Consider the following 17,516-nt stretch of genomic DNA (forward strand, 5'->3'; position numbering starts at 1 on the left):
TTGCTGCAGCTGCCTGCCTGTACGTCATGCTGCCTGATTGGTCATCCGGTGGGACTATTTTCCGGGTTGCCTGGGGTGTCTATCCGTCCAAATACAGTCTATTGACGACAACTAGAAGATATGTGGATTTATATTCGACAATCAATTAATTAGACTACTCCTTGACAGATTGCTAGCAGAATTGACAGCTTTGGTTGTTATCGAATTTGCCAGGAACAACACCTGCTTACATAACGCCATACAGCGCCGCAGATCAACACTAACCAACGACGACGTTGAACGACCTCCACGGCCAGACACCCTTTCCTCAGTTCTACATTAAGCCATCGATCTGATATCCGGAGATCTTGATAAGTACAGCATCATATTCAAAATTTCCAACACTCCTCACCTCGACTCATCCGTCTCGTTTCCCCTGGTCGATCCCCCCCGCATCATGGCATCCGACGCCCACGCCGGCCCCAAGGAGCTCTACGAGTCCGGCCTGACCATCCCATCGGACTCGGAAAACTACTCTGCGCCAAACGAGCTGGTATCGTCTGTTCACTCGACGTCCACCTCGCCTGTGGTCCTTTACAAGCCCCCAACATTCTGGAGTGTCCTGCGAGGCGCCGCAATCAACCTGGTGCTTCCCTTTGTGAACGGATTGATGCTGGGATTTGGAGAACTGTTTGCGCATGAGGCTGCTTTCAGACTTGGCTGGGCCAACACCAAGGTACTGTCATCGCCAAAATCCCTGATCGTTGCAGGATGCTAATGTAATGACTCCGCGCAGGTCTTCCCAACATACAGACGAGCCGTGGGCCCTGGAATTGAAGTCCGCGACGTTTCCTCGAGAAGGGGTTTGAGGGACACCACATCCTTGGAATAAACAGATATATGCAGTGGCACCGTCCCTTTGCCCCTCTTCCCTCTGAACCCCTTCCCCAATTTCGCATCGCTTGCCCAGCACTGCATGATTAAACACCCCGGAGCTTTTTCAACCTCTGCCCGTTTCCCCATCCCTAAGACCATGCGCTAGTGCGCGTGGACTTTGTCTTTTGTGTACATAGGTTCCAAAACCCCAGACGGCGTTTGGCGAAACACCCTTTTGAATTTGAGTTGGCATACCGTTGTGATCTTACAACCGCACATTGCAAATACAAGTCATAAACATTCACACTATCCTCAGTATCTTCAAGTAGAATAGTAACAATGCATTGTTTATAATGCGCCATGGTGCTCATCGGTCCCCGTACAGCCCACTGTCCGCCCGGCAGAAAACACTCGAAAAAAAAGACGGCGGGAAGCATTCAGTTGGTTGCCCGCCTGCCCGTTTCCACTCCACTCCGAAAAGTATCCCGGCTGTTGTCTTTCGTTCCGGTTTGTGCGCCGTCAAATTGTTATAATGCTGGGAGGCGCCGGTTTAAAAGGGCGTGGCGCAATGCCTGCCATTGCCCGGCAGCGATTGACTGTCCCACGCTCTAGTCGTTCGGTTAGTCCCCGGGAATTGATTCTCTGACATGAGGAATTGGGAGGGACTAACGATAGAGAATCGCTTGTTTCTTACAGATATCGACATTTCGAATGCAGAGCACTTATGGTGGATATGGACGAATCAATCAGACACTCGCAGGTGGTCTCACACGGAGAGCTACACCTTCCGCCGTTCCTGGATCGATAATGGCCGCTCGTTTCAACTCGACCTCGTCAACCGCGTCCGTTGCTTCTGGCACGACTGCCAGCGAAGGTGCCGCCGATCAGGCCGCTCAAACGGAAGCTGGTGACATCTCCGGCTTATCGCTATCGGACATCGACGCAATCCCCGAACACACGGGATACCTGAAGCAGCTTGGGTTAGATTACGGCTGGGGTCCATCATCGATGATCGAATGGGTTATCGAGCATATTCACATCTGGTCAGGTCTACCGTGGTGGGCGAGTATCGTGGGAACGGGTCTCTTGGTCCGTCTGGCATTGCTTTACCCCATGCTAGGTGCGTCCGACACGGCTGCCAGGATGCAGAACATTAAGCACATCATCAACCCTCTCCGCACGAAAATGCTTCAGACCAATACGGCAGGGAACATGGTGGAAGCAACCAGGATCCGGGCAGAGATGAGCAAGTTGCAGAGTGACCACGGGATTAAGCCAATCAAGTCGTTTATTCCTTTCCTCCAGGTTCCCCTGGGTTTTGGATGCTATCGAGTTGTCAATGGCATGACTTCGCTTCCTGTCCCGGGATTGGCTGTGGAGGCGGCGGGGTGGTTGAAGGACCTTACTGTTGCTGATCCGGTCTTTATTCTCCCGGCTCTTTCAGCAACATTTATGCATCTTACTCTCCGGGTAGGTTCTGCTATCGATATCTCTAAATACGACGGATTGGTCGCTGACATGAATACAGAAAGGTGGAGAGGCCGGTATGAATGACATGTTGAACTCATCTTTTGGAAAGGCATTCCTTTACGGCCTTCCTGCTATCAGTTTCGCTTTCATGGCCTTCTTCCCCAGCGCCCTCCAACTCTACTTCGTCTCGACGGGTCTATTCGCCCTGGGCCAATCGTACCTCGTCCAAAACGAAAGCTTCAGGAAATTCGCAGGCATGGCCATCCCCAAGAAGATGGTTGACCCTGCAGCCGCAGAAGCCCGAAACAACGACCTCCGCATGCTCCAGGACCTCATGAAGGCCCAACAGGCCAAGCTCGTCGAGGCCCAGAAGGAAAGCGCCGCCTCCCAAGAAGCCAACATCAGCTTCATCGACCGTATGGTCAACTCCTTCAAGGAGAACAAAAACAACATCCAGCGCGAAGCAACCGAAAAGATCAACGAATTCCGCGGCTCCGGTCCCACGAAGAACGCAGACGGTTCTGTCGCTGAACCGCCGCGCCTTAGTGAAAAGGATCAGAAACTGGCCGCTGACTACGAGCGGAGAAGGAGGGAGGAAGAGGAGTGGAAGCGGGAGGAACGTAACCATGCTAAGCGGGCAGAGTATATGAAGGCTCTTGAGCGGCAACGAGAGAAAGCTCGTGCTTCGTTCTCTCAGAACCAACGGTGAAAAGAGTACGAGTATGAATGAAGAATCTATTGGGAATTTGTCATATAGGGATGTTTGGGTTTCGTGTTTTTTTTTTTTTTTTTTCTCTAACCACTGTACCATATACTACTGACTGCTGTACCATTTATCTATCTTCTTTTCGTGTATAAGAAAAGATATGGTTCAATGAATTACCGTCTGTTACCAGCTTGATTTTACTGTACAAAAACACGCAAAAATGATATTAGAGATTAAGAACTTTTATAAACATGTCCTCGCTAATATGTCTAAAAGACGACACCATCGCTATGCACGCTATACAAAACAATGCACACTAGTCATCCCTAGCAGCAGCGTGCAACTGCTGCATAAACATCTGCGACTCCGCAGCATACTTACAACGTCTCCGAATCCTCTCCCCATACTTATAAAAAACAAACGGAAACGGCATACACGCTAGCGTCAAGAACGCCGGAATCGACGACGCCCAATGAATCCCCAACCCCTCATACATATACGTTGTGAACAGCGGGAAAATACCACCGAACATAGACCGTGCCACTGCGTTCGCGGCGAGCGCTGATGCAGCGAAGACAGTGTATGAGTCGATTAGGTAGCTTAGCACGCCCAGGTAGATGAGTACAACACCGAAGCCGAACGGCACGCAGCCGGCGATACTGGCCATCCAGTGGATGGAGGGAGAGTTTGTCCATGCAAACCAGAACAGGCCGATGGGGATGCAGACTGCGGCTAACATTACGGGTGGGAGGCGGGACTCGGGCGGTGCGAAGCCGCCGAAGAATTTGGATACTTTGAGGTATCGCTTGTTGTCTGGGATGGAGTAGAGTGTTGCGAAGACCATGCCTACCATGATTCCTAGGAAGGCTAGGCCGCCGATACCCTGGTTCCAGCCGCGGCCTTGTTGGTAGACGATCGGGAAAGCGGCGAACATCATGAACAGGGCGCCGTAGATGATGGCGATGTAGATGGAGAGGAGGAGGACGATTGGTTCGCGGAAGAGCAGGACCCAGGGTCTGAGGAGGGCTTTGGCGAACATGCGTTTTAGGGAGACGCCGCCTTCTTGCTCGATGTCTAGTTTCGTGCGGTAGACTTTGCCGGTGAGGGTTGAGAGGCGTTTTGCGCGTTGGCGGAGGAGGACCGGGGCGTAGGTTTCTGGGACGAGGAGGGTCATTGTTATCCAGAGGACGCCGGAGAACGCGGCGAGGAGTCCTTCGACCCATTTCCAGCCCGCGTTCATGCCTAGGAAGCCGCCGATGATGGGTCCGAGGACGGGTCCCATAAAAGGTGCGGCTGCGAATAGACATAGTGCCAGGCCTCGTTGTTCTGCTTGGAACATGTCGCTGATGACGCCGCCGGAGTTGGTGAAGGGTGCTGACCCGGCACAGCCGGCCAGGAATCGTAGGATAACCAGGGTTTGTATATTCTCGGCCCCGGCGCAGCCAGCAAGGAAGGCCGTCATCAAACCCAGTGAGAAGATGAATGGCGTTTGGCGACCGATGAACTCGCTCAGCGGAGCCCAGAATAACGGTCCTAGGGCAAATCCGATAACGAAAAGCGATAGTCCAAGCGTGGCGAGCTCTGTTCCAACATTGAGATCTTCTTTTACCTGGTTGATTGCGCCCGAATATGCAGACGACGCTACAGCAACCGCCAGCGCTGCCGTCGAAACCACGATTGTGATGCCCACCTTTCTCATCGTTGGCATTAACATTGGGTTCCGGGGATCATTGGGGATCCAAGACACCACGAACGGATCCTCCGCCGTTCCTGACCCGGGATAAGTGTAATCCAGCACATCCTGCGTAATTGCACCTTGGTCGAATACCTGGCGCCAGAAAGGTATAGTTCGCGGCTGGTCAACTTGAACGCTTTCCAAATCGTTTGTCGCCAGGCCTGTTCCCATCGTCGCTGGTTATATTGATACCCCAGAAGGCACGCAAGAGTAGCTGAAACGTCGTCACGGAATCCATCGTTCTTTTAGCGACTAGAGAATAATTTTCGCTGACTCCTATGGGTTCTAGGACCCATCGGACTTGGGAACAATATCCGAAGCCACTGCCGAACCGGCCCACAGGGCCAATCGGGTCCTTAGCATCCTCCATTTTCCCCATAGGGAGGGTCTCTGCCATCGCAGCCATTTGTCATCTAGACGGGTAAAGCGGCACGCTACCACTGCACCCCACGCGGAGAATCTGCAGGGTCAGTTGTCGTACAAAGGGCGCAGGGCGTACTTTGTAGGGCGTGTTAGGGCACAACGCCGTTGTGCAGCCGTTGTGCGCATAATTATACGGGTGTACGTAAGCACCCGAGGCCGCGTGTTTTCATCCCCTGCCTCCTGCCCTAGTACGGATGCGATTCGGTTTTTCTATAACGGATGTCAATGAGCTGCTTGGACACTCGTATAGGCGTCTATAATATGGTTGACCATTATGAGCTACCTGTCAGCTTCCCTCAATCCGTGCGCCATTTGAAGGTCACAATGCTAGAGCTTTGCCCTTGTCTGGACGACCTCAAATTCTGTGCAAGTTGATTTGAAGCGCCTGTCAGCATTGCAATCCAATTCACGACCATGTAGAAGCCAGTGCGAATGAACAGAAGGTCGTGTCGATCGTCGAAAGCGGAAAGGCGGATATGTGGATTTTTGCAATAGATGGTTCCCTTGTTGCAGTTCGCCAAGTTGTTGGTCAGGCTAACGCCACACTTGCGTGAGTAGACAGGATCGACCCTTAGCCCCGAGAGGTAGACCTTATAGTCCTAATTGAGGAGAGAGTAGCCGTGGTCAGCGGCTGACCTGGGGGCTCATATATAAGAACAATGGACCTGACGAACAAGACTTGTGGGGTTGTCGAAGTATTTCCAGTATTGGAATAAGGCAATGAGGAATGGAATTCGATTGTGTAGCAGATAGAGATAGAGATGAATCGGTGCGATAAGCAGAAGTCTTGCGAAGATACCTCACTTCAAGTGCCGTGACAACATAGGCAGTCGTCGTTCTCAATTCTGGGATTCGTCGGAAGACTGAGCGTCCAGATCAGTATTATGCGAACAAATAATTTGTCTGTCGGCTTTTTCAGTCTGATAAGCAGTTTTGATGGCGAGATAGTTCTAGGTGAACAAATCTGCCAATGACATAATGTCAACGGCATATAAAAGTTCAAGCAACTCACTTTATTCTCGACGACATATTCTCTTTCGCATCCATCCATACCGTTGCTTATCTGAGATCACGGATAGACCATTGAAACACACTTTATTCTGTCGCTTATCGAAAGGTTTCTATCTCGATCGAAAAGAATGCCCACTCACATCCCGTGCAGTAGGGAGGCGCCCTTGATCCCGTTGAAGGACAGTTCTATGGCGTGTGGAGCGCGGGTAATATCCATGGATCGCGTCAAAGCGAGTTGCCCTATTATAGCAACTGCCACAATTTGTTAGTGTTATTCCTGCACTGTCTTCTAAGGCTCAAGCACATACCCACGACAGTGAATGCGCTCTTTTGAGATTAATCTCAGACCCCATGTGGTTTTTGATGGCACTGTCTGCCCAGAGCTTGAAGAAGAATCCTTGTGTTGCTTAAGGGCTGGTAATTCGATCAATCCAAAGAAGGACTGCTCCAGTCAAGTCAAGAAAAGACAATGACTGCGTTGTTGTTCCGACAAGCCCTTGCTCAAAGCATAAAGCAAAGCACTCTGGCTGTATTTTGAGAGAAGAGAGTCGAGCGACCCTGAAAAAAAGCGTAGCGCGCGATCATGTGAATGAGGCTCATGTCAACCCTCCCCAAATAGGAAGCCCTATTCCCACGGCAATTCCCCAAAACTCCCCAAACCAACACAAACCACTACACAATCTGCTTCCCTTTATTCTCTGTCTTTGCTCTTTCTAATATTTAATTTGCCTTAAGGATACAAATGATCCCAACTTCATCCAAATGAAAGAACCGTTTCGACGCAAGCTGAGAAAGCCGCAACCACACACAGGCTGGGATATGAGGAATTTCAACCCAAAGCTCTACCATGTCGACCTTTGTCCATTGGGGATTTTTGCTGCTATAAGTTTCTCTATTATCTACAGTACGTTTCCTGCTTCCCAAAAGGAAGAGTGCCTTCGAGACCAATTCTGATCGAATCCAGGCTTCAAAGACCCCCTAATCATCATAGCGACCGAGATCCACAAAATCACCAACAACGAGAAAACATGGACAGAACTTATTGGTGAAGCTCTCATATCTGCTTTCGTCCTATGGCTGCTTCTTACACTCACTGTTTGGGTTGGAAATGCTATAACTCGTTGCTGTCATCGTCGTCGCAACAAAATAAAGAGGAGATAGGCTCTACCCCGGACATGAGGTTGAGATGGGCTGGTCTCGTACTTGCTTGTTCTTTCGAATGGTACCTTTTACGACTCGATAACTGTTTTACGATTGCGATTACGATTACGACTCATGCCTGGCATAATGCTGGGAATGGTTTAGGGCTGATCGTGTGGATAATGGTCTCTGTTCGGTTTGCGGCGTTATATGGTCTTGTATGATTAGATGTGTATTTCTATTGATGATTTGCTGTGGTGAAGGATGGAGAGTGGTCTTATGTTTGCCATAATGAGCGTTAACAACGAAATATCTCGTGTTTTCTTCCACACAAATCCGGCAGTTTATTCTGAAGTTTATCCGCTTCTAAAGAGTCACTAGCTCCAGAGAATTGGATTATTTCTATTTCACAGAGCCCCTCTCGTATCCACCACGTTTAATAGAGCGATACAAGCTTGGAGGACACGCGCCATCTCGTCAGCATGCGCTGTTTGACTCCGGCCATCCAGCAGAAAACGAGCCCGCTCCACCATGACCAGTTCGAACGAATGACGGCAAAGAATTTTATCCTATAGCGTGGATGTCTCGCACCTGACCTGAGAAAAGGCGGTATTGGACATACGTTCCTCCAGTTCTTTGAATCGAACTCCATGTTGGCGCAAGATGAACTTTCGCGGTTCGAGTTTTTGGTCGACGCTTTCAAGCTTGATCGTGTCCCGCCGTGAAAGAAACATTCTCGTTTCGTCAATTTACTGCATGTGACTGGTTGCGGATATCAAGTCGATAGTCGTCAAGCCTGACGCTGGCTAGTTCGTGATGGTTCCTGATACTGTATCACAATCCTCGACATCCTCAAGCCACCTTAACATTGGCCGGCTGCTTTCCATAATTCCCATAGTACCGCTCATCCATACCAGCCTGCATCCGCGCTTCGGTATTGAAAGGGCCCTTTAGCCCACTCCGGAAATGCTCCTTGACGTTCGAACGGAAAACTTCAACCGGATCAGTGCTTTCCTGGCTGCAGATCCATGTTAACCATCGGTGACCGGTGGTGACATGTGTAATCTCGTCGTTGTGGATCACTTCCAAAGCTCCGACGCTGTCAATGTCGCCTGCTTTGCGGAATTTCTCGATGGTCATAGGGTTGACGTCCAGGCCACGGGCTTCGTGCACTAGCGCGATGATGCAGATTCTAGCGCGGAGATCGTGGGCTGTCGCTGTCGCAGATTCCCATAGACCATGGTGAACGGGAAGAGCACCGAAGAAGGAGCCCATTTCCTCGAGTCTGGTGCGCAGGAATGAAAAGTGCTTTGCTTCGTCGCTGGCAACCTTTAGCCAGTCATGGAAGAATGCGCGCGGGAGCTCCTTGCCAGTATCCTCAGCGTGGAACGTCGAGAACCGCACGCAAATATCAATGGCCAAGTCAATAGCCCATAATTCGATATTGGCTAGGGCGTGTAGCATGGTAATCCGACTTTTCAGCGTTCCACCACCTCGCGAACGCGGCATCTCCGTAGCCTTCACGGTATTCAGGTTTTCTCGTGGTGGTGTGATAGGAGGCGTGCTTGTGCCTCTGCCGATCTCCATTGGTGAAGACGACTTCTCCCGCTCGGCGAAGATTGAGAATAAATGCACCGTAAGCTCAATCTTGTGCTCCGGATGAGAAGTGTTCAGAATATGAACAGCCCAATCACAAAAAGTTGCATTATCATCCAGAAACACGGGCCTTGAGGAGATTTCAAGGCTCTTCTGAAGGCCCTCCGAGAGCTCACTCTCTTGAGTCTGCCCTGGCTTCTTAAACTTGACCTGCTCCGTCACCGGTTCCAGCTGCTTCAAGCTGATACCCTCCTCTGGGTACTTCAAGAAAATAGTCTCCCCACGAATCTCCACCGGATAAGTACACGCCTTAATCCCAACACTCGACTCGCCCGTTTCTACATTAAAATCGTACGCATGCCATGGACACGAGACGATGTACGCGGAATCCTCAATATCGACCTGCGAGTCTTCCATCGGACCACCGGCATGCGGACACTCCGCCTCCATGGCATAAAACGACCAGCCATTCTCAGTCTCGTTGGCTGCTTTGGTCTTGGATTTTGTATGCTCGATTGATGGCAAGCGGAAGAGGACCAGTCGCTTATCGTCGGAGAGATGGATCACATGTCGTGCGCTTGTTAGGTCAGGGAGGAACCCGAGTTTGATCGACATCTTTTCTTCTTTGATTTGGAGGTGTTTGCTTCACACACAGCGAGGGGGAATGTCCGGGTTGAGTTGCTTTTGATGTTTCTGTTGTTCGAGATATTTTTTTTCAATATCACGTGCCTGGTGGGATGTGTCGCGCTATCCCATAACCGGTTAGTGCGTATGTGACTGGGTGCGTTTTAACCAGGAAGCCAATATTCTATACCCAGTACTGAAAGACCTCTGATTGGTCGGTTTATGTCTATAAGATAATGTTGACGCTAGAGAACGACAAGACCATTAGAAACATCAACAACTCCCGAGTGAAAATGATTAATCCATCAATGGTCAGGTCGTTCGTCACCAGAACCTGCCGACTCCCCTCGTACGTCCCGGACCCTGCGCAGGTCAGAACCAACCCAAGGCTGGATATCGGATCTCGCTTGGAGCCATGTTTGTTTCTCCAGGAAGCAGGAGTTCCGTACAAGGTCTGGACGGGTGTCAATATTCGTGAGGCGCACGGATTGTGTCTGACTGAAGGGGTATATCATGAACCCTACGGGTGCCATGTTAATGACGTTTATGTTCTGGTGAACGACCTGGAAGCGGCAGGGAAAGTCCTAGAGAAGGCGGCAGGCTATATGCGTACTAGTTTCATTGGGGTCAATCAATATAGCATTGGCTACTGCGGCGACAACGGCCGGAAGTTCATCCGCTTGGTCAAGTTGAGCGCCATAGGCAAGCGGTGTTGCCAATGGCAATCTTCTCAGGAAGCATCCCAGAAGAACAAATTAAGTCACGATGTTGTGCCAGGAGGGGTACTGCTCATTCTGGCCAAGGACTGGAACTACCCTCCCCCATCCACTCTGCTACCCAATCACCAACCCATCCCAGAACTGCCGGAATATTTTGACTCGCACATGCAACTCTGGCTAGAAGAGCCACTCCCCGAGTCTAGATCAACGGCACGACTTCTCACTTTTTTCCACGCTGCAGAAGTCCTAGACGTGCTCCTAAATAGGGCAGAATCCGTGGGTACTGAGTAATTCGAACAAGCCAATCTAAAGGAACATCGACAGGCCCTGTCCAACCTCCTCGCACTACGATTTCGCACGTGCTCGCTCTCACATTTTATGATTTTCGCGGTCGAGTTCAAAGACTACTACCTATTTGTCCGCGATGAGATCAGAGCCGGTAGACGGGAGCCTGCTCAACTTCATGGAGTTAACCGTGCACGAGCGGGATACAAACATCTGGTTCTCCTTCCGCGAGGTCTGGTGGATGAGAAGTTATACCAGAAGTGATTACCTCGATAGACGTGGCTGATCAGGGCACGCTCGAATGACGGATGGTGGGTGCTTTCGCTGAACGTTGCTCGGATACTGAAACATAGAAAGTGGTACCGGGAGATGAAAAAATTGGGAAAACAATTTGGACAAAGGCCAATTTCTTTGCCACCGGGGGAGAGCTCGCCAATTGACTATTGGAAATCAGAGTACGGGCAGATACTGTATCGGCTAACAGGTGGACTGAGGTTAAGGATAACCCGTTCTGGTAGCTGAGTGTCACTACGGCAGGAAATTACATCTTATATGCTCCTTGTATTGGTCATTTGAAGTCTACTAGTTTGAGGTAGCTTACATAGTCAAGCTGGCACGAGTTGCTTATGTGCAAATATTGATAATATTATCATTCTTCTAGATCACAAAAGCTTGGATTCACATTTTCGAAACAAAAAAGAAAATCCCTCCAGGGGAAAAGAAAAAAGGAAATAGAAACAGCAATACAGCACAAAGGTCACGGGAATATGACATCAACAACCATGTTTTTCCATGAGCGCTCTGAATGAAGGATCTTGCGGAAGCTGTGTTGCAGTCGGACATTTCTCCGGACAGTAAGTAAATACTTTCAAAATGATGGAGAGCGCAAGTTCTTGCTCATTTGAATCCGTGTCTGGACGAAAGCGAGCAATTGTATGTGCAAGGTCATCATTTGGATCGGCCGTTTGACCCTGATCGTTCCAGGAATCAGAGCCTTTGGGAGGAGTGTAAAGACCCTTCCACTCCTCAGGTAGTGGACCCAGACGTCTGACCAAACCCCCTATTATTCCGCCCCCAGCCCAGGTAGGAAAAAGCGGATAGTCAGGATAAAGCACTGAAAAGAGGACCATAAAAGTCCACATGTTACAGGCATAACTTGGATGTTTCCCATGGAAGCGATCTGGCGAGCAAAATTGACTAGGCGGATAGCCCTGTTGAGTCATGGGGTCGTCAACTTTCATCGCCAGACCAAAGTCTCCGAGATAGAATTCCTCTGTGCGCAAGTTCTCGGGGACCTCAAGAGGCCCAACAATCTCTCCCTGCTTCCAGAGGTCAACGAATGGTATGGTTTCCTTTAATGGCCGAATTGCATCCACTTAGCAGCAGACAAGTCCCCGTCTCACGGTCCTGAAGACTTCCGCAAGCCACTCCATACGCTCCCGTCATAGTGGGCTTCGGCTGTATTGACATGGAGTCTAATTTGATAATTTTCAGATGTATGGAGTACATAATTGACGAGACATCTGATAAAATTCAACGTATGATAAGAATAAAAAAGGATAAGCTGCGTATCTGGCTGTGGCGGATAAAAATAAAAACAGCAAAAAAGAATGCATCGTCCGTGAATCGAACACGGGCCTCGTCGATGGCAACGACGAATTCTACCACTAGACCAACGATGCTATGCTTCTGAAGTCGCTTATTGAAAGTTCGGTTCCGATAATTGACCTATAAACTCGTTCCTGGTATGCACCGTGGTTGACCCTAACTCTATCTTAATTGACAAGTGATGTGTATTCGACACCCGTCAGCTGTAATGACATTGGAGTATTAGCTACTTTTCAAAAAACATCCATGGACCGAAAACTCGAGGCAATGGGTTGCCATCGGAAAGCCTCGACCAAAAAACACGGTCAGAGAGAATACGGTACGACTTTCCAAGAGACGCACCAATTTGTTGTATGCCGGATGGAGATTATAAAATCTCATCCGCAAGAAAGTCACAGATGGCAACATCATAACACGAACCAACAATTCCAGCGATTGGTTCAAGACAAAATGTTGACATATGTGTACACATTGCTGATCTAGATACGGAAAAAGCGCTGAATTTTCCGAGAACCGAGAGCGCTATCTTCTGGCTTCTTGGGAATTTCCGGCTTCTCCAGCAACCGAGGGATTAACCAGGGCACTGTAGAGCCCAGGTTTGGGCAATCCGAGTCACTAGGACGTTGACTTGTGAGAAATTGAATGGCAGAGATATGAGTCGATTTCCGCCTTCATGTAACTACGGATTGGGCGCCACATCGCTTGGGCAACCTGGGAGCCTTAACGAGCACGGCAATCCTCACATCTCCCTCGCGGAGTTCCAGCGTGGGTATCTCACTCGATAGGGACTTTCTGTCGATATAAGCGGTGCCACTCATCAGTCAAGCATAATTCAAGCTCCGATATCCTTTCTAAATGGCTGAGAGACCATTTTTGACATGTTGTGGTCAGCGGATTGAATCATAGCACTTCAGCTTGATCAATAGCTGTAGATAAAACAAAATAGAATTCCTGCTTGCTGAGCCATTCTTAGGAGTGATAGTCCTATGTGAACACCTTTCTCTGGTATGTCGACCCCGTGATTTATATTCCGTATGATATAATAAGAATTCACTTTCCTGGACGTTATACCAACGCCAGAGGTACTCCTCATGACACGAAGGGAACCGGATTTCTCAAGAACAGTAGTAACGCCTTGATAGACGGTTCGTTCGACATATATTCTCTCGTCTGATCGCACCTCCAAACTAAATGGTGCAGGGCGGTGGCCCTGTTAAGTATGCATTGCATTTCAACAAGGGCTGTCTTGGGCAGGGGGGAGGGAGGGCAATGGGGTCATTAGTTGTGAAGACAGTTGTGTCACCAGATTGAATAGCTTTATTGCTAAAGGCATAGTGAAGGGCGATGTGGTGGTTGAAGGGGTTCAGGTTGCCGCGACCTTCTCGTCGGATTGGAGTGGTTATCTTCACCGTGCCGCTATGCCTCACCCTAAATTCTGCCCTTGTTGAGAGTCCGTAGATCCGACAGATATTCGACTATACGGCCTATGTTGATTTGAAAACGTCTTCTGATGAATTTTCCCCGTATGTATTTCACCATTCGTAGAAACGGATCAACATAGGCCATGACTGTCGATACTTTTGTGTCTGATGCAGGTGGTACCAAGTAGCGGATGGTTTTCGGTCAAATCATTGACATGTAAATATAGCCCCAAGACCAAGGAGCAACCCTTGAACCCTTGCTTTTCCATGCTAACATTCAACTGGTCCAGTGTCCTTCCATTTTCCATGGAGTATCCATACCGTTAAATATATTGTGGGGTTTCATCGAATCCTGTCCCATTTTGCAGTAGGGTTCATACACCATAACGGGAAGCATTTGCATCCCCCCTAGGCTTGCCAGTTTGACCAGAGACCACACTTGGTTACTCTTTATACCGGTGAGAATTCTAGTGTTTGGGTGATAGCTGCCCAAGGCCTTTCGTCGCAATAGTCCTTTGCAACGTGCGATCTGCATAGTATGTCGAACTTATTGTACTCGGCGAGGATACTTTCCACGCATTGCCCCGGAAAAGCAGCAGTCCAATATCCCAATAGATCGACGCTCTCGATCTGGTATTATGTGGTCGTAAAAAGGCTTGATCAATGTGCTTCCATAGTTTGTGCATATATCATTCGACGGCATGATCTCCAAAGAGCCTTTGTCGATAGAATCCGACGTGATGGGGAGCGTAAAAAAAAAAAAAAAAAAAAAAAAAAAGATAAACCCCTCCTGTGCGAACTTTCTGGCTTATAAATATGGCCACCAACTGTCTACCACATCTAAACCCAGGGCCACTTTGCTCACGATTTCATAATAGCAGTAATTATTCGTGGGGCGTTCGCTGGTGGCCTTTAGGATGTTTATCTATAACACCGTCGGGAAACGTGCGTGGCCAAAAAATGGACAACGATACTCTTTCGGTCCCGATCTGTATTTCCCAGTAACTGTAAATCAGAAGGTATAACCACACGCCTCGAACGTTCGTGGCGCTCCATCAGGCGCAATATGTAGGTCCCGACTTCTTCATTATTCATAGACGAAAAGACCATTTTTGCTCCGCTGATCCATTTGGCAAAATGAAATAGCGAGGCAATCCAAGACCTCTCTAATCTATATCAACCCCAGAAGCGAGATACAAAGCGACAGGGCAGTAAATATTCTGCCTTTTGTCGAGGGTATTTAGATACCTGTGTCCGGTGCTATTGAAGTCGCTGCGTTATGCCAGAGCTGAAAGGTTTGCGTATTGCCTATTTCCACGTTTTTTTTTTTGCTTCTGTGGTATTCGAGGGTTGGTCCTCTTCCCTAGTGAATTGAACCGTTTCGGCTTTCCTTGAATTGTAGCTGGAGCTAGTCTGAAACATGTTCATCGGGTATATTCCGTCCATGTTTGTATGATCGGGATGGTGTCCAGAAACCACTCATGTAGGAAAGGCATTCCCGAGTAGCCGTTGCTCCATATTTATCAAGTCGGACTATATTATCCTTGATGATAATAAGTTATTGGAGACATGAATGCAGCAGACATGGAAGAATTGGAAACCGATAGAGTGATGGCTGATGAGTGGACATCAGTCTACATAATTCAGAATCATCCTCTAGTGAGTGAATGGATACAGATGAATTATTTGGATATTGAGGCTTGAGATTGGATAGATTATTCACTGACATGTGACTAATATTACTCCAATACTGGAGAGATGTGAATATACATCTACACCAGACCTCAGATCACGGAATATGTCCAACAGAATTACAATCGAATCCAATCCAATCTGACAATTCCCCTAGATATCGAATAAAATGCAACACATTTATGCAATATACACAGGACACGTCCAGCGTCCAACACAGTAAGTACGGATTACTCCTGGGTAAATACTCACACGACCAACTCAGCTCGATGCAACCCCATGCAACCCCATGCAACCCGATGCATCTCGAAAGCAAATAAGCACAGCAAACAGCGCAGTAACACAATGGACCAGCCACCTGTGTAACTGCCATATGCAGGGATACCAGGCACCAACAATCCCCCAGTATCGTACCAAACCCAAACCCATCCCAATCCAAACAACAAACAATAAACCAAAGAAAAAAAAAAAAAAAATCAAGTAGTCCTCATTGGCACCGAAACCAACGGCAACGCCAGCGCCTCCCCACCAGCACCACTCTTCTCATCCCCGACAAACATCCACTCCTCCAACCTCATCGTAATCCTGGCACAGAACGTATCAACATACCTCGTCCACCCCGCCGCACAAACATACACAATCGCAATCCAAACGGGAATACTGATCCCCACAACAACTGGCCCGCGAATAGGTATCCACGGCTCAACCGCAAACTCCCCGTTCTCATCGAAGATAGGGTCCCATGGCTGCGCTGTGATACCGTATAACATCCAGCACAGTACTGTGCGGAGGAGTGTCCCGTGGACTAGATATACAGCGAAAGACTGCTTCCCGAGCCAGAGCAGGAGACGGTTTGAGAGAAAGTCCTTTGTAGAGGGGGAGATGTAGATGGCGAAGATTATTAGATCGACGCCGAGGGATGTGTAGCGTTTGCCGATGTTGACTTCGGGGGGGAAGATGTAGTATGCCATTTCGTACATGTAGTTTGACCAGGTGGACCATTCGGGGTGTTCACCGGGGTAACCTGCTATGAAGAGGCCGGTTATTGCCAATGGTACAGATATCATCTTGCGGATCCAGGTGTGGTTTTCGATGAAGTTCTTAAAGGAGGAATCGTAGGCGAGGTCGCTGAGGAACATGCCGTAGATGGCTTGCATTTGGAACGTCTCTGCAGTCAGCAGTTAGCACCCACCACGACACGACACAAACACGCAAACAGGGAGGACGTAGCGTACCAACATTCTCCACCCTACTCTGATGAAAATACAAAAACAACCCCAAATAAACCCCCACCCTCCACCTCCACCTAACAAACATCGTCGCAACAAGCGTCCCATAAATCAACATCGACGCCAACAACAGCGGCAACAACGCCCATTGATGGTCATCATACGCCATAAACCCATTCGTCCACACACTCAAAAAGTTCCTCCCCAGCTCAATCACCTCCTCCCAAAGCGTCTCCTTCACCTTTGGCGCCGCATACCGACACCACCAGCAATCGGACCTTAGCGCAGTCAGATACCCATCAAACTGCGCGAGTGTCCAGGATATCACCATCGCTATGGTAGCCGGTAAGATGAGTCGCGGGGGTCGCCGGAAGGCGCTCTTCGCGATGGAAGTGAAACTACCCAGTATGTCACCGTTGCGGGATTGTTTGAGGGGCTTGAGGGCGCAGACGTAGCCGGTCAGGAAGGCAAAAATGGTCACTCCTATGCGGCCTTGCCAGGGGATGCGGAGGATGGGCCATTGTAGGATTCGGGGTGGGACGTCTTCGGTGTCGCGGGGGGAGAAGAGGTCGTAGTCCCAGGCGCGGGCGAGGTGGGTGAGGACGACGAGAAAGGATGCGATGCCGCGGAGGCCCTACTTTGTCAGTACACTGATATAGATATGTGTATGGGGGTGGGGGGATGGGGGATGGAAGTACATCAATCCATTTGACGCTCTTCCGGGGATCCCCTTTGACATTGGGGTCACCGGACTGCCAGGGCAGTGGGGGGAGGTTTTCCACCAGACGGGAATATAGATGTGTAGGTTCAAACATGATCAAGGGAGTGTCAACATAGTAGTATGTAAACAATAACGAATGTACTATGTACTCCAATATGTAAAAGAGTGTACGGAGTACTTTGAAAGTCTGACCGGGGGAAAACAATTAAAAGCTACACAAACAGGGATACGTGCCCCCCCCCCCTGCCGCGTTGCCCTACATTATGTCTTGTATCCCGTTC

The 17,516-nt window shown here is 49.3% G+C and overlaps 7 protein-coding genes and 1 non-coding gene across 8 annotated transcripts; 3 read left to right on the top strand and 5 right to left on the bottom strand.

Annotated features, from left to right (window-relative positions):
• Positions 1-134: 134 nt before the first annotated feature.
• Positions 135-1,162, top strand: ASPGLDRAFT_85658 (TOM13-domain-containing protein). Its single transcript, XM_022550342.1, has 2 exons — positions 135-715; positions 776-1,162. Exons 1-2 carry the CDS (start codon positions 437-439, stop codon positions 869-871), a joined length of 375 nt encoding a protein of 124 aa, XP_022396284.1. The 5' UTR covers positions 135-436; the 3' UTR covers positions 872-1,162.
• A 151-nt stretch (positions 1,163-1,313) lies between these two features.
• On the top strand, positions 1,314-3,131 carry ASPGLDRAFT_180435 (membrane insertase OXA1). Its single transcript, XM_022542967.1, has 3 exons — positions 1,314-1,474; positions 1,552-2,325; positions 2,384-3,131. Exons 1-3 carry the CDS (start codon positions 1,388-1,390, stop codon positions 3,032-3,034), a joined length of 1,512 nt encoding a protein of 503 aa, XP_022396285.1. The 5' UTR covers positions 1,314-1,387; the 3' UTR covers positions 3,035-3,131.
• Positions 3,132-3,286: 155 nt separating this feature from the next.
• ASPGLDRAFT_77463 (MFS transporter) lies at positions 3,287-5,172 on the bottom strand (the record flags this gene model as incomplete). The annotated part of the gene is made up of 2 exons (XM_022549899.1): positions 3,287-4,886; positions 5,041-5,172. The coding sequence occupies 2 exons, from the start codon at positions 5,170-5,172 to the stop codon at positions 3,348-3,350; spliced, it is 1,671 nt and encodes a 556-aa protein (XP_022396286.1). The 3' UTR covers positions 3,287-3,347.
• Positions 5,173-8,192: 3,020 nt separating this feature from the next.
• ASPGLDRAFT_69946 (Rieske [2Fe-2S] domain protein) lies at positions 8,193-9,551 on the bottom strand (the record flags this gene model as incomplete). Its single annotated transcript, XM_022549418.1, has 1 exon — positions 8,193-9,551. One exon carries the CDS (start codon positions 9,549-9,551, stop codon positions 8,193-8,195), a length of 1,359 nt encoding a protein of 452 aa, XP_022396287.1.
• A 317-nt stretch (positions 9,552-9,868) lies between these two features.
• ASPGLDRAFT_85662 (uncharacterized protein) lies at positions 9,869-10,765 on the top strand (the record flags this gene model as incomplete). The annotated part of the gene is made up of 1 exon (XM_022550343.1): positions 9,869-10,765. The coding sequence occupies one exon, from the start codon at positions 9,869-9,871 to the stop codon at positions 10,568-10,570; it is 702 nt and encodes a 233-aa protein (XP_022396288.1). The 3' UTR covers positions 10,571-10,765.
• Positions 10,766-11,337: 572 nt separating this feature from the next.
• Positions 11,338-11,928, bottom strand: ASPGLDRAFT_136356 (uncharacterized protein; the record flags this gene model as incomplete). The annotated part of the gene is made up of 1 exon (XM_022541453.1): positions 11,338-11,928. A coding segment is annotated over one exon (591 nt), but the record flags the coding sequence as incomplete, so codon positions are not given.
• Positions 11,929-12,175: 247 nt separating this feature from the next.
• Positions 12,176-12,246, bottom strand: ASPGLDRAFT_t164. Its single transcript has one exon. It is a non-coding gene; the product is annotated as a tRNA-Gly (tRNA).
• A 3,515-nt stretch (positions 12,247-15,761) lies between these two features.
• On the bottom strand, positions 15,762-17,329 carry ASPGLDRAFT_29644 (acyltransferase family protein; the record flags this gene model as incomplete). Its single annotated transcript, XM_022543872.1, has 3 exons — positions 15,762-16,453; positions 16,521-17,148; positions 17,213-17,329. 3 exons carry the CDS (start codon positions 17,327-17,329, stop codon positions 15,762-15,764), a joined length of 1,437 nt encoding a protein of 478 aa, XP_022396290.1.
• Positions 17,330-17,516: the final 187 nt, after the last annotated feature.

The sequence above is a fragment of the Aspergillus glaucus genome (genome assembly GCF_001890805.1).
Source record: "Aspergillus glaucus CBS 516.65 unplaced genomic scaffold ASPGLscaffold_29, whole genome shotgun sequence".
NCBI classification, from domain to species: Eukaryota; Fungi; Ascomycota; class Eurotiomycetes; order Eurotiales; family Aspergillaceae; genus Aspergillus; species Aspergillus glaucus.